Consider the following 16,934-nt stretch of genomic DNA (forward strand, 5'->3'; position numbering starts at 1 on the left):
AACAACGGCTTAAAACACGTCGCAAGTTACGACGTGTCTAGTGGTCATCGCAACATAAGAAGAGTCCCTTTGTTAGCCAGTTTTGTGCCATAAACATTACATTAACGAGATTATAATACCAAGGCAATGTGTGTAAAGTTGTAAATAGTAAACTCATTGAATAATCATGAATTAGACTGGAATATTGCAGTTGAAATTTCAAAGTAGCTATACAGTCCACTGAGAGCTTGTTTACCTTCAAAATTGCATCGCACGACCACCATTTTGTTTTACGTTTGAACAAATTTTGAGCGGAGATCCGACGACTCTTTGTGGAATATCAGACGACTATTTACTGTACGCCGACTTAATACATAAAACAGTCACCGAGTTGTGCTATAAATACACCTACAACGCTTGCTCTTACGACGTGTTTCGTGAAATGGATCGCAGGACGCGTCGCAGCTGCGACGCATCGTAGAGATACGACGCGTCGCAGCGCTGCGATGCATCGTAAGTTACGAAGAGTTTGATGAAACCGGGTGCAGGTCTCCTTCACCCAACTTTCTGCCTCTCTATCCTATCCGTAAGCGACTTTGTCATACACGCGCACGCACTGCCCGGTTACAAGCGCCTATTGGCTAAACACAAAGTGTGTTAACTTCTGGTTCCTTTCGCTCAATGCTACAGCGAGTGCAGTACGCGTGGTTAAAGGTACTACAGTTCATCATTTGTAATTTGTGCATTATGTTCGTTTGAAGCAACAAAGGTGCTCAAAATATAAAGAAGGGTGCTTAAAAACTCAAGTTTTAGCTCAGTGAATGCTGCAGATTCTGAGAAAAACAGCATTCTGGGATCTCGATTTCAAATCAAAAGTTGCAGAGTCTTGTTTTGAATTGCGCCCAAATTCAGTGTTCTCATTCGGCTGATTGTAGCTGCGCGATGTCGAGCACTGAACCGGTAAATTATAGCAACTGCGCATGCATGTGCATCGTGTCAACGCTTGCACGCGCTTTGCCAAAATAAAAACGAACTACTAACGGAAATCGTTGGAAATGGCCATTTTCCCCTGTTTTCTTCAAAATGACACCTTGCCAGAAAGAATAATTTCACAGTGAGTTTAGTCCCATTACTATCTTTAAACCGAGTATGTTTTTTCAGCAATAATTTCATCAGTTACTTTTTGGATAGCTGCAGATGATGTGCTGTAGCTTAAGTTGAAATGACGTCGCACTAACAAACCGGATATTGACTTTAGTCCACAAGTACTTACCATTCTTTACCCTTTTCAAGGTCCGTGGAGTTGCATACATGTACTTTACTCCGTGAAGCCACGATTTTCTCAAACCGATCAGTTTCAACTTTAAACTTGTCCATGAGCTGATTTGAATTCTTTGTTTTTGCAGACGACGAAAGACCTACTAATCTTACATGTGGGGATGGTTTCGTCTCTACTGACCCAGGATCTGTGATCGCCACGGCCGCATATACCCTACCAACTGCGGATGACAACTCGGGTCTGGCTGTAACAGTGCAGTGCATACCGGTGTTAGGTGCTCCACTCACCTTAGGAAGCCACATGGTGACCTGTGTTTTCCGAGACCAAGCGGAGCCTGTCAATGTCAACTACTGTACCATAACATTGGAGGTTATAGGTACGTCTGAACCCACCGCTCAATGTCACGGAGCTCGCAAGGAGAAAATACAGCGCGTCCCAAAATACCCGCAACATTTTTTTGGCAAGGCTCTAGCGGCGCTGCGGAAACACGTACGGCAGTTATTTTACATCATTTTAAAGCTTGGAATCTTAACTTTATCTCTGGTTAGTATTGGTTTGATTTTAAATATGGTTTTGAAATGATTCGTGTTCAAAAAAAGGCATGTCACAACAAACTTAACCAATTTCAAGGAAAATCACTTATGCGCATTTGTCTGATGTGGAATCTCGTTGCCTTTAATTTTCTGTGTTTCCTTTTTTTTCAATCCACGTAGACTACACCTTAAATGTATTCACAATATTGTTCTTCGTTTCGAGTTCAATTTTGAAATTCACGTACAAGTACGTACCTATTCAAAAGTGCGCTCTAAGTGTGACTCGAGTTTGCATCTGATGTACTGCATCATTAAGTTTTCTTGAAATCGGTTGAGTTTGCTTTCGACATGCCTTTATTTGAACACAATTAATTTTAAACTTTTTTTAATATCAAACCAATGCTTGTTAGGGTTTTCTGGAAAATTTAGTCCGTGTTTTGTCCTGCCTCCTCTGTAAGCTAAACATTCCTTCACTATCTTCGTGCACTTTGAGGAACGCTTTTGAAGTGAGTAGGTAAAGGGGACAAACCTGTGTTCACAGGAACAGAGTGCCCATCTCTCTTGCAAAGCGATTGGGCCAGACTCGAGTGCATCAAATGCTGCTGTGGGGGGATCGCCACACCTCCTCCACAGCGAGTCTGTTACCTTCCCAGCATTGAATAATGCCGGTACCCATTTAACACCTGGGTTGAGAGGTGTAATTGAGGTAAAGCGCCTTACTCAAGGACACAACCTGCATGGCCACGGCGGGGCTCGAACCCACAATCTCACGATCAGGAATCCAATGCTCTACCGCTAGACCACACAAGTCCCTAAGCACTACCAATCATCTGAAGTGAATAAAAACATCGTACCTCTTTTTGGCAATTTGTTTTCAGACTTGGAAGACCCGGTTATTTCCTGCCCACCCAACGTCAGTGTTCCGACAGATTCCGGGCAGGCCTTCGCTTCTTTGACTTTGCCAACCGGCTATACTGCTACGGACAATCTAGGGATCTCACACGTCAACGTCGTCGGGGTAAACGGCGAGGGACCCTTCGCGCCTGGGGATAGCTACAACTTCTTGCTGTCTGCTAGCCCCTACTCTTGGTACTACATAGCTACAGATACAGCAGGAAATAACAATAGTTGTTTCTGGACGGTCAACGTGTACGGTAAGTAAAATACACTTCATGTTGTTACCACCGACAATTGTCGTGGTTTATTGGGCCCAATTTCGTGGCTTTGCTTACCGTTAGCCAAATATGCCTGCTTACTGTAGCAGAAAATTGTGTACTTACGGTAAGCGTATTTCACAGATTAGCGAGGAATTTTGGCTTATATATGCGCATGTGGACATCTCAGAACTAAGGATTCTGTGCTTACAGGGTTAGCACAGAATTTTTCTGCTGGCACGGTTAGCACAAAATGGTGATCGTAAGCACGGAATTCTGTGGTTAGCAGAGCCATGGAATTGAGCCATGATGTGTAATTAGGCCAAAAAAAAAACCCTCAGTCTGTGGTCAGACCAAAGTTCCGGAATTGATGTGGTGACGCAACTTTTTTTTTTCCAAGCTTGGATTGTACAGACAAGGTGGGGTACTATTTTGCTTTTTTTGGTGTCGTCATGTTCATTGGTGTAATTGGAACAGAAGTAGGACACATGTGAATCAAAGGGAGATATCCTCTGTTAGGCTTGAATCTCCTCTTTAAAATGACACCCTGATCATGTCATTACCTTCACGGTTGACTGAAGCAGTGACCAATTTTATGAAAGGGTCTATTTAGAGAATTGCGCTACTTTTTCATGGTGAAATCTCTTCTCCCTCCCCCCCCCCCCACCTGCCTTGATTGGCAACCATAGCCTTTCACTCTGTGACAAATGACACCACAAAAACCACAATTGAGAAGTGGCGCAATTCTCTAAATTTGGGGCAGTATTTGGGAAAAGTCATTGTTTTGTCAACGCTGGTTCGCCGACCAGCATTGGAAATTGATACAAAAATACAACTTTTCTTGAAAAAGACATTACACCAGGTGCCATGATTTTACAGGATGCTTTAGACTGTCATTTACTGAGAGTCTAGTAAGGTATTTCATAAAGTTTGGGAGTTTTGCTTCTTGATGTATGCAAATGTTGTATATTCCCTTTAAACTGAAGTGACGTCATACTTACGAACCGGAATATGGTGTCAACGTTTGTGCACACGATCTACTTAGACACATGCGTGCCAGCTGAGCAGTTCGCGCGCGTATCAGTGTGCAATACGGGCACGCGATATGCAATAGGCCTAATTATGCGAAATGTAATCACAATGCTTCTCGCTAAAGGGACCCATGTTCTTGACACTTGTACAGTGGAATGCCGCTATAACGAACATCGCAGGACCCACAGAAATTGTTCGTAATAGCGATCGTTCGGCAATGCGATTTTAAGCTGCTGGTGCTCCGGTACTCATTTTTCAATAAATAGCGCCCTTCAGAACTTCACCCTGCACGCCCTGGTACTTCTAGTTACTGAAAGATGACTTTGAACACTTGCCGACTATTGAATAATGTAATTACATGAACACAGATTGTGAGCTTACTACCGGTACCTACAGCAATAGGTGGCTTTCCCCTTCTATTCCTTGGGGAAATAATTGCCACTTTTCGCTCTTCTGTTGACATTTTTCAACAGCAATATTCGGTACATTTTGTACACGAAAATCAAGAGCAAAGGACGATGTTCGGTATAGCCGAATGTTTGGTATAGCGATGTTCGGTATGGAGTACCAAAGTGAATACGTCATGCGCACAAAAAGTGTGTGAAAGACATAAGCGCGTGATTCAGCCCTTGAACCAACACGCGCGTGTATTCCATTCGTTTGCACTACACTTTCTGGTTCTAAATGACGTCATGCTTCGGTACTCCATAGTGACGTTCCACTGTAGTTGGTTTTCGCAAGCTGAATTGACAACAGAAATATAATGGATAACCGTGACTTATTTCTTTGGTGTCTTTTCTTCAAGATGATGAGCCTCCTGTGGTCGGTAGTTGTGACTTTTTCACCGGGAGTCCCTTTTCAACTGATTCGAACCAGCGGTATAGCACAGTAGATATCGACTCTCCCTCCGTTAGCGACAACTCTGGATTTTATGAGACTAGGGTTTTTCTGTATTCACCCGCGGACAGGTCTGCCGAGCTAATAGGACCTCTCGCCTATAACATCAGCGAACTACCCATCAGCATAGAATTGGACTACAACCTGACATTCAGCTATTACCTTTCGATGTGTTTCAATGATGCAGCTGGTAACGCTGTTTGTCCTCAATGCGCCGACTATTTTCATGTGATAGGTGAGTCATTCTATTTGATGATTGTCTTTGTGAAATGAAAGTTGCAAAGGTTTGGTATGATCGGTGCCTTGCAGGAGCAGCACCCGATTTCACGAAACTCTTCGTAACTTACGATGCATCACAACGATGCGACGCGTTGTATCTCTACGATGCGTCGCAGCTGCGACGCGTCCTGCGATCAATTTCACTAAACACGTCATAAGTGCGACGTGTCGTAGGTGTATTTATAGCACAACTCGGTGACTGTTTTATGTCTTTAGTCAGCGTACAGTAAATAGTCCTCTGATATTCAACAAACAGTCGTCGGATCTCAGCTCGAAATTTGTTAAAACGTAAAACAAAATGGCGGTCGTGCGATGCAATTTTGAAGGAAAACAAGCTCTCATTGGACTGTATAGCTACTTTGAAATTTCAACTCTAAATGTTCCGGTCTAATTCATAAATATTCAATGCATTTTCTGTTTACAACTTTACACACATTGCCTCGTTATTATAATCTCGTTAATGTAATGTTTGTGTTGCATAAAACTGGCTTAGAAATTACTCTTCTTATTTTGCGATGACCACTAGACACGTCGTAACTTGCGACGTGTTTTAAGCCGTTGTCAAGGAACTTACGACGCGTTCAACACATCGCAACTTTAGTGAAATGGAAGATACGACGCGTCGCGAGTTGCGACGTGTTACACGTCGTAACTTGAGTTGCGACGCGTCGCAGCGCTATGTGAAATCGGGTGCAGGCTTGCTTGTGATTGAACGCGGGCATGGAAAATACCACTAGCAATATGGGTGCTGGGCCTTGGCAACCTCATTCACGAGTCAGACGTATTAAATTGAAAGTTAGGTAAAATCCTAAGTGTTGGGTACTTGCGAAGAGAAATGAAAGCAAGTCAATTTATAATAAATTCCAATCTGCTTCAATGAATAATGTACAGTTCGTAATCAAACAGTCCCTAATGTTTAAAGCCAGATTGAAAAAGCAACACGACAGTAAAATAAGGCTGCATTGTGCCTGCAATAAATAGTCTGGCACCATCCCATTCAGCAGTTAACAATTAATGAAATACATTCAGGGAACTCCACAAAATGGTCAACTCGTGAATAAGGCCCATAGCCTGATTGTACAAGATTTTTGACATGTAGATGTACAACTATTTTTTTTCTTCACTTTTGTTGTTTATTTTGGAGTGCCGTGGCCTCGTGGTTAAGGGCATTGAATTCGTGGTCGGCGGGTAATTCTGCGGGTTGTGGGTTCGAGTCCAGCCTGGGGTTATGGTGCGTGTGCCCTTGGGCAAGGCACTTTGTCACTCATTGCTTCTCACCACCCAGGAGTAAATGGGTACCTGTGAGGAAAGAGATGGTTATTGTGATTGAATTAGCTTCCTTGCGCCTAACAGGCAGCATCGAGCTGTATACTCCCCAGGGAGCTGAGATGGTATTTGGAATGTTTAATAACCCTTACTCTCTGAGGGTAGTTTACTGCATGTCAGTTGGTTATGCCAATGCCCTCCAGCTGCAGTTTATTGGAGGATACTTTGATGTAGCAGTGAAGGCTCCAATTGGCAGGAGTTGGAGGCCCTGGAGGGTGCCTGATACTGACCAGCTGGGGGCACTCACTTTGTTATCAGAGGACTCTCATTGTTCTCTGTGGCATGTATTGGAGTGCCTGTCCAGTTACCCTTCAAATGACATGGCAGATATTGGAGGGCCATGCAAAAAACATAGGAGATTTTCTTGAGGCACATATTGGCATGCGTTGGAGGGTCTAGTAGGGTAAGGGTTAATTGGCCCAATGATCAGGGGTAATAATAATACTGTAAGCGCTGTGATTTAGTTTACTAATAAGAGCGTTAAATGCCGATTATTATTATTATTATTATTCTTAATATGATGTCTGGCCAAAGGACGGACACATTGTGGGGTCCGTGCCCATGCACCCATTCACCGGCAAGAAAGGGAGAATTCAGGGAGCCCATCGAGAGAGACATTCGATCACATCTCCGACGACGCCTGACGATCACGCGAAGACTATAATGCTTTGTGCACACTCCGGCTAAAAGTACTCGTGCGTACTTCACACTTTACGTACGCAAACCATGCAGAAGCCTCACGCACATGGGCGTCGCCAGGATTTTTTCTAGAGGGGGGCAAAAAAAAATTTTGCCAAAAAATGCTTGTATTTCTCAACACATTCTCGATTTATCAGTTTTAGAGGGGGGCAGGGACATTTCCCCCCCCCCCAACTCATTAACTTTACACCACTTTGTCTTCGCGCCTCTTTTTTTTTTTTTTTTTTTTTTTTTTCTTCTTTTTTTTTTTTTTTTTTTGGTTGCCCCCCCTTGCCCCCCCCCCTCGCGGCGCCCATGCTCACACAGTGTGTCCCAACTCCTATCCTTGGTGCTCTCAAAAGTGGTAAGAAACAAAAGGGTGCGCCTAAAGAAGAGGGCGCCACTTTTGTTAGCGAACGTAGCCCATACTCTTGAAAACTAATCAACGAGTTGTTCTGAAATTGTTTTCTAAGATGACGAGAGTCCAACTGTCCTCTGTCCGGATGACGTTCAGGGGGTCACAGACCCAGGAGTCCATGATGTACAGTTGTCGTTCAGCCAAGCTAGTTACTCGGATAACTCCGATGACTCACTTGCCTTCCAGCAATTAGGGGGCGAGTCCGGCGACCGATATCCGTACGGAACACATACCATCACATTCACGGTGACAGATCTAAGCAACAACGTCGGCTCATGTGATATGACCATTACTGTGGATGGTGAGTAATGTTTCAACTTGAGAGAACACAAAAGTGGCCATATAGTCTCCAAATCTCGATATTTTGTACTCTGTCGATGTAGGAATTTACGTTGGTCAGATGTACGGTTTGAACTTACCAACAAAAGACAACCTTTGACTACACTGTTTTGCCCTGCCTATGAACAATGAACAGAAATAGTGATTGCATAAATGGAATTTGGAGATGCGTGTACAATTCTGTTTTGGAACCTTCTTGAAACCTTCAAAAAACACTTCCTAAAAGCACAAATTGCTTATAAAGCACTTCCACTATATGTATGCATGTTGCTCACTTTTGTCGTCATGCTGAAATTCATTACACCCTTTGGAGAAAATAAGTTTCCCTTATAACCGGCGAAGTAAAGTGGATGTAGTTTGGACCATTTTGTTCTCTTGAGAAAATGGTGTGCCTCTGCTTAAAAATGGAACACCTAAGGAGGAGCTTCTAAGCCTTTCTCTTGTTGCCGATGAGTAATTTAAGCCTGTATCACCAAATGAAGTTCTCGCTTTTATTTTCTTTGCAAAATAGATGACCAGAATCCCACGATTGTGTGTCCTGCAAATGTGAACGTAAACACAGATGTTGCAGAGTCATATGCTTCAGTATCCCTTCAAAATTTCATGAGTATGTCAGACAATGTAGGAATCACTGACACTTGGGTCGACGCACTGGCCTCTATGCATGAAGTAGGCGATACGCTTTCATTTGGCTACAGCGCTATGCCTTATCAAGTAACTTATCAGGCACGAGATGACGCTGGAAATGCAGCCAACTGTTTAATTACAGTCACAGTTGGGGGTGAGTTTGAATTTTCCACCGCTTTTGCTGACTTAGAATTAAATACATTAGGTTTACTCTGATCGGCAAACTGGTTTCTCTAAATTATTTCTTCATCGTTTCTTTGCTTTGTAAATTGGCGATGGTTGCAATTGATAGAGAAGGTGAACGACCGACAAAGACCCCTTTATGTCATAGTTAACAAAATCACATATATCGTGATATGAGTTATTTCGTGCTTAGATTAAGACTTGGCCAAACTACACATTGCCTCATTTTCTCCAAATGATTTGAATGATACTCATTGCGAACATTAACCAATGTCCAATTTTGAAGAACGTAGTTGATAACTTGAGTGTCTGTTGTTTAAGTAACGGATGAATATGAATAATACCATTTTGCGATATTTTCTCTAACGTACGACATGGACGTAGTTCTTGAAAAAAGGTGTCCATATATCCCCATGGATTTATTGCATTGTGTTGCTTGTGACATAGATAGCGAGGATCCTATTACGTGTTCTGATAATATTGAAATGGACACGGATTGCTAATTCTGAGTCGCATGCTTCAGTAAAGCCTTCCAGATTTTTGTAGTCTTAAAACTTTTTGGTTTGACATGTACCTGCGATAGACTAACTCTTGGGAAAAGAAGCCTATTATAGATACTATGCTGCCACAGAATGTGTATGAACCGTCAAAGCCATTTCAATCTTGGATTAACAAATATGGAAATTAAAGTTGCGAAGTTTATAACATAATGCTAACATTCAATTGGTTTCTGACTTGGATTTCTCATTTTTACAGACAATGAAATGCCCACTATAACCTGTCCAGCAAATGGGTTAATAAACTTAAATACGGATGACGGGCAGTCGTATGCTACTAGCACAGTTCCCAGTGAAGACATGCAAAATGACAACGTTGGAGTCGCCAGTGTCGTTATCACGGTTAATGATCAAAATGGCGAAGTTCTCTCTGCTGGTGCTGAAAGGACTTTCCCGTTTGGCACCAACAGCTTGTACTACAAGATAACAGATGTTGCTGACAACGAGAATTCCTGCACATTGACAATTGAAGTTGAAGGTAAGTGGTTCTTAATAAAAAACCCATCTAAACGTCCGAAGAATCGAAACTAAAACTTGAAGCCCAAAAAACGACTACTGTAGTGAGTGGATTTCAGAAATAAAATGTTTAATGTTAATAATAATAATAGGGAGGAACAAGAAGATTGGTGACCTGCTTGCCAAGCAACAGCAACGCAGACACAGACGTTTCAGACGTCCTAGGTCCCCATCTACCACGCCACCGCCAGAACCCCCTGTCAACACTGTAGTTAATCTTTCTTCCTCATCAATATCTGACGCAGAGCACAAACTTCTCTCCAAGGGTCTCAATTTTTGTCCCGCTCCCCGTTCTGTGAACCAGGTTCAGCTCAGCCAAGATCTCACGGAATACTACCGTAGAATCCGTCTGCGTGAGTTTTTCCTGGACAGTGAACTGTGTGAGCCAGAGCCTTTTCGAGTCAAGAGTTCATGGGTACCCCCCAAGAATCGTGTGCCAGCCATAGAGACATACGTTCAAGTTATCAATTCCCAAGTCACTAACCCGGACAACTTCCCCCACAGGACTCATGATAATCTCCCCAGAGAGGAGCGCCTGGCTCTCAACTCCTTGCGCTCTCGCACCGACATCATCATCAAGCCAGCAGATAAAGGTTCAGCTGTGGTCATCATGGATCGTCAGCAGTACATTGATGAGGCCAACCGCCAGTTGGAAAATCGCACTAACTATACCCGCCTTGACTCTGACCCCACAGGCACTTTCTGTCGAGATATACAACAGGTACTTGACGATATGCGATCACGTGACCAGTTGTCCAAGAAAGCTCACAAATTTCTTTCTCCCTGTGATTGTAGGACTGCCAGATTTTACCTTCTACCCAAGATTCACAAGGCTGGCAACCCCGGTAGACCCATCATCTCCGGTAATGGCTCACCCACGGAACGCATCTCCCTGTTCATTGACAGTTTTCTCAAACCCCTTGTCCCACAGATTTCGTCATACATTCACGACACCCCAGACTTCCTACGCAAGCTTGAAGGAATCAAGGACCAGATTCCCAGCACAGCCATCATTGGGACTTTCGACGTCTCATCTCTGTACACCAACATCCCACATGAGGAGGGTGTTCGTGCTTGCTCCTTGGCTCTGGCCAAGGCAGGACACACGACTCCTCCCATCAGTGATGTTGGCACCCTCATGAGACTTATACTAACGAAGAACAATTTTTCCTTCCTTGGTGAACACTATCTACAGGTACACGGCACTGCAATGGGCACTCGCATGGCCCCGTCGATGGCTTGCCTCTTCATGGGCGACCTCGAAGAACGCATTCTTGCCTCGGCCCCATGTCGCCCTTGGATCTGGTGGAGATATATTGATGATGTTTTTTTCATCTGGACCAGTGATGAGGACAGTCTCTTGACCTTCACTAACCACATCAATTCCTTCCACAGAACCATCAAATTCACATCGGAGTTCTCGGCTCACCAAACCCACTTTCTGGATGTCACCGTCCGCAAGCAAGGCAACTCACTAACCACTGACCTGTATTCCAAACCCACAGACACCCACCAGTACCTCCACTCCTCCAGCTGTCACCCCAGGCACTGCAAAACTGGCATAGCGTTTAGCCAGGCACTCAGACTCAGAAGAATTTGTTCTAATGATTCCGATTTCTCCCGCCATACACAGATACTGAGAAACAACTTGGTGGCCAGGGGTCACAGCTCTCGCCAAGTTCATCGTGCCATTGCCAGAGCTAAAGCTATCCCCAGAAATCAAGCTCTCACGGGAAAGGCCCCTGATGCCATGGCCAAACCCATGATTCCCTTGGTTACCACGTTTCACCCCAATCTCCCTCCCCTTCGCAAAATCACTAATGACAATCATCATATCCTCCATACTTCAGATCGCCTTGCCCGCGCCATCCCCAACGGCCCCACATTGGCTTACAGGCGTCCTCGAAATCTACGGGACTTGATTGTTCGAGCTGAAGTCCCTTCCTTAGTTGCATCCCCTCCCACCCAGCATGGTACTTTCAAGTGCAGTTCCAGATGTGTTGTCTGCCAGATTCATATCCAGGAGTCTGACTCCTTTTCTGGCCACTCTTCTGTCACTACCCACAGAACCATTGGTAACATCACTTGTAACACCTCTAATGTCATATATCTCATTTCTTGCAGGGTCTGTGGAGTGCAGTATGTAGGTGAGACTAAGAATACGCTCAAGAAGCGTTTCTATGCCCACCGGTCAACGGTCAACACCAAGAAACTAGACACCCCTGTTGGTCATCACTTCAACCTGCCTAACCACTCCATTTCTGATATGATTTTGCAGGGCATTGAATCTCTTGGCCATCGCAAGGACTCAGTTCGCCTCAGCAGAGAGAAAGTGTGGATGAATCGTCTTCGAACTATTCAACCACATGGTCTCAACATCCAACTTGGAAATGATTAATCCTTTTCTTCCTCCATTGTCTTCTGTTACAGATAATCCATCTGGTCTTCCTTGTTTGTGTTTACCCATCTTCCCCCATCTTTCATCCCTTTCCACCTCAATACTGTTCCCCCCCCCACATCATCCCTTCACTCTCACACTCTTTTGTCCGTTCCCACTCCCTGTGACCTTTGATCCTTCCCCTTTCTGGTCCCTCCCCTTGTGGTTTGCCATCTCCCTTTGTTTCTTTGTTCTCTCATCCACCCTCCCCTGCATCTTTCCACACCTTTCACACCTAATCCTCCTTTTGTGTTTCTTCTTTCAGCCCTGCATGTTTGTGTGCACCCCCATGTTAATGTATGTACCTCTGTCATTTCTGTTTTAGCCTCTGAAGAAGAACTTGCTAAGTTCGCAACGTCAGGCCACATTAATTTTAAGATTTAATAATAATAATAATAACATTTATAAAGCGGCTTTTCCTAGGGTTACAAAGCCCTCAGAAAATGACCCAAAAATACAACAATGACAAGGATAAAATAATGGAAAAACAAATGGAACTGAAACCACTGCCAGGCCCAGGCTAGGCGCTCAGACAAGAGAGCCCAGCGTTAGAATCGCAGGGATGTAGACAGGTTTTTAAGATGAGATGGAAGCGTATTCCAGGTTTGCACCCCTCTGAATTTGAAGGTCTTCCTTCCGGATTCTGACTTAGGATGAGGAGGTACAATGTTTCCAGATGTGTTAGATCGTGTACAGTGGGAATGTTGATCAGATACTTTGATAAAATGTACCGTAATTTTCGGAATATAAGCCGCGCGGCGTATAAGCCGCAGCACGCAAAAATCTGCAAATTAAGATTTGAAGTCGGCGTATAAGCCGCATCGGCGTATAAGCCGCACCAACCGCAGCGGTTCAATTTTGTAAGGCCTCCAAATTTTAGTCAAAATGCTCTGAACCAGTTCCATTTGCACTACGAAAGCTATAAAAGGGCCACAAATGTTATGTCAAATCATTTACAGTCGATTACTCTTACAAACAAATATGGAAATTGATGATGAGAAATAAAAAATGGGAATTGCTGCCGGCTGGCTCATCAGTGAGCCTGTGCCGGCGAATGACATTATTTTCCCCCAGCACTTGAGAGAGTATGCAACCCACCATGTGTTGTCTGACTGGAGCGCTACAAATCCTGCTTTGTGGCAACAGACGCTAAGTTGTTTTGTCCTAAAGGATAAACAAGTCCGTTTTTAAAGCAAAACTTATCAAATTGTTGTGATTACTAACGAGTAGTAACGTCAAAACTTCAAGTTTGGATCGTAACTTTCTTCGAAAACAGTCAACACGATGCTGAGATTTTATAGACGAATCCATTAATTTCGTAGGGGTGGTTTCACCCCTGTTTTGACTTTTACATCGTTTCTTGAATACATTTCAAGAAAAAAAATTATATTGTGACGTTGAACAACTGATTATCAAATAAAGATATGTTTCAAACTCCATAAAAAGTATTAGTTGTCTTTTTCCTTTTTTTTAAATGGGGAAATATTGGTAATTATTGTTCCCAAGAAAGTGCACCCCTTTATTACCACAAATGGTGTGGTCCATGGGGAATCCATGCAGCATGCATGCAGCATAGGCAGCATCACGAACGGCCGGTTTTCGATGTCCAAGGGACAGCTTTCACTAGCCGTACTTTTTACCGCTCAGTACCTTTTTGTGGGACGTGCTTTCGGTTTGTTAATGACTTTCTTAATTGATAATTATTTCAGCAACACATCTCTTCCTGTACCAGTACATTAAATACACATGTAAATGTCATTTTTATTCTTCAAGTCTCGGCGTATAAGCCGCCCTGTGTATAAGCCGCAGTAAACATTTTCATGGGCAAATTCAACGTATAAGCCGCGGCTTATATTACGAAAATTACGGTATATATACCAAGTTGGAAAATTGCTAACATAATGCTAACATTCAATTGGGTTCTGACTTGGATTTCTCATTTTTACAGACCATGAGATGCCCACTATAACCTGTCCATCAGATGGGTTAATAAATGCAAATACGGATAGCGGGCAGGCGTATGCTAACATTACACTTCCCAACGAAGACGTCAAAAATGACAATGTTGCAGTCGCCAGTGTCGTTATCACGACTGTTGATCCAAATGGCGCATCGCGTCGAAGAAGGCTTCTTTTTGTCGGAGATATGTTCAATCCTGGTGATCAAATGACTTTCCTGTATGGCACCAACTACGTGTACTACATCATAACAGATACTTCTGGCAATGAAAATTCCTGCACATTGACCATTGAAGTTGGTGGTAAGTTGTTCTTCATAAAAAAATAACTCTTCCTAAAAACACTAATTGCTTAGAAATCACTTCCACTATATGTATGCATGTTGCTCACTTTTGTCGTCATGCTGAAATTCATTACACCCTTTGGAGAAAATAAGTTTCCCTTATAACTGGCGAAGTAAAGTGGATGTAGTTTGGACCGTTTTGTTCTCTTAAGAAAAAGGGTGTGCCTCTGCTTAAAAATGGAACACCTAAGGAGGAGCTTCTAAGCCTTTCTCTTGTTGCCGATGAGTATTTCAAGCCTGTATCACCTAATGAAATTCTCGCTTTTATTTTCTTTGCAAAATAGATGACCAGGATCCCATGATTGTGTGTCCTGCAAATGTGAACGTAAACACAGATGTTGCAGAGTCATATGCTTCAGTATCCCTTCAAAATTTCATGAGTATGTCAGACAATGTAGGAATCACTGACACTTGGGTCGACGCACTGGCCTCTATGCATGAAGTAGGCGATACGCTTTCATTTGGCTACAGCGCTATGCCTTATCCAGTAACTTATCAGGCACAAGATGACGCTGGAAATACAGTCAGCTGTAGTATTACAGTCACAGTTTGGGGTGAGTTTGAATTTTCCACAGCTTTTGCTGATTTAGAATTAAATACATTAGGTTTACTCTGATCGGCAAAGTGGTTTCTCTAAATTATTTCTTCATCGTTTCTTTGCTTTGTAAATTGGCGATGGTTGCAATTGATAGAGAAGGTGAACGACCGACAAAGACCCCTTTATGTCATAGTTAACAAAATCACATATATCGTGATATGAGTTATTTCGTGCTTAGATTAAGACTTGGTCAAACTACACATTGCCTCATTTTCTCCAAATGATTTGAATGATACTCATTGCGAACATTAACCAATGTCCAATTTTGAAGAACGTAGTTAATAACTCAAGTGTCTGATGTTTAAGTAACGGATGAATATGAATAATACCATTTTGCGATATTTTCTCTAACGTACAACATGGACGTAGTTCTTGAAAAAAAAGTGTCCATATATCCCCATGGATTTATTGCATTGTGTTGCTTGCGACATAGATAGCCAGGATCCTATTACGTGTTCTGGTAATATTGAAATGGACATGGATTGCTCATTCTGAGTCGCATGCTTCAGTAAAGCCTTCCAGATATTTGTAGTCTTAAAATTTTTTGGTTTGACATGTACCTGCGATAGACTAACTCTTGGGAAAAGAAGCCTATTATAGATACTGTGCTGCCACAGAATGTGTATGAACCGTCCAAGCCATTTCAATCTTGGATTAACAAATATGGAAATTAAAGTTGCGAAGTTTATAACATAATGCTAACATTCAATTGGTTTCTGACTTGGATTTCTCATTTTTACAGACAATGAAATGCCCACTATAACCTGTCCAGCAAATGGGTTAATCAACTTAAATACGGATGATGGGCAGTCGTATGCTACCAGCACAGTTTTCAGTCAAGACATGCATTATGACAACGTTCAAGTCGCCAGTGTCGTTATCACGGTTAATGATCAAAATGGCGAAGTTCTCTCTGCTGGTGCTGATAGGACTTTCCAGTTTGGCACCAACAGCTTGTACTACAAGATAACAGATGTTGCTGGCAACGAGAATAACTGCACATTGACAATTGAAGTTGAAGGTAAGTGGTTCTTAATAAAAAAAAAACATCTAAACGTCCGAAAAATCTAAACTAAAACTTAAAGCCTAAAAAACAACTGCTGTAGTGAGTGGATTTCAGAAATAAAATGTTTAATGTTGGGTGTAGACAGGTTTTTAAGATGAGATGGAAGCGCATTCCAGGTTTGCACCGCTCTGAATTTGAAGGTCTACCTTCCCGATTCTGACTTAGGATGAGAAGGTACAATGTTTCCAGACATGTTAGATCGTGTACAGTGGGAATGTTGATCAGATACTTTGATAAAATGTATATATACCAAGTTGGAAAATTGATAACATAATGCTAACATTCAATTGGGTTCTGACTTGTGTTTCTCATTTTTACAGACGATGAGATGCCCACTATAACCTGTCCATCAGATGGGTTAATAAATGCAAATACGGATAGCGGGCAGGCGTATGCTAACATTACACTTCCCAACGAAGACGTCGAAAATGACAATGTTGCAGTCGCCAGTGTCGTTATCACGACTGTTGATCCAAATGGCGCATCGCGTCGAAGAAGGCTTCTTTTTGGCGGAGATATGTTCCATCCTGGTGATCAAAGGACTTTCCCGTATGGCACCAACTACGTGTACTACATCATTACAGATACTTCTGGCAACGAAAATTCCTGCACATTGACCATTGAAGTTGGTGGTAAGTCGTTCTTCATAAAAAAATAACTCTTCCTAAAAACACTAATTGCTTAGAAATCACTTCCACTATATGTATGCATGTTGCTCACTTTTGCCGTCATGCT

General features: G+C 42.8%; 1 protein-coding gene across 1 annotated transcript in view; it reads left to right on the plus strand.

Moving 5' to 3' along the window:
* LOC119725047 overlaps positions 1-16,934 on the plus strand; it is a 115,478-nt gene that overhangs the window by 28,159 nt on the left and 70,385 nt on the right. The window contains exons 7-16 of the mRNA XM_038196412.1: positions 1,386-1,634; positions 2,670-2,945; positions 4,783-5,109; positions 7,631-7,876; positions 8,426-8,695; positions 9,481-9,759; positions 14,183-14,494; positions 14,820-15,089; positions 15,876-16,154; positions 16,520-16,831. Coding sequence (XP_038052340.1) covers positions 1,386-1,634; positions 2,670-2,945; positions 4,783-5,109; positions 7,631-7,876; positions 8,426-8,695; positions 9,481-9,759; positions 14,183-14,494; positions 14,820-15,089; positions 15,876-16,154; positions 16,520-16,831 — 2,820 coding nt within the window. The remainder of the gene's footprint in view (positions 1-1,385; positions 1,635-2,669; positions 2,946-4,782; positions 5,110-7,630; positions 7,877-8,425; positions 8,696-9,480; positions 9,760-14,182; positions 14,495-14,819; positions 15,090-15,875; positions 16,155-16,519; positions 16,832-16,934) is intronic.

The sequence above is a fragment of the Patiria miniata genome, unplaced genomic scaffold (assembly GCF_015706575.1).
Source record: "Patiria miniata isolate m_02_andy unplaced genomic scaffold, ASM1570657v1 HiC_scaffold_18, whole genome shotgun sequence".
In the NCBI taxonomy this organism is placed as follows: Eukaryota; Metazoa; Echinodermata; class Asteroidea; order Valvatida; family Asterinidae; genus Patiria; species Patiria miniata.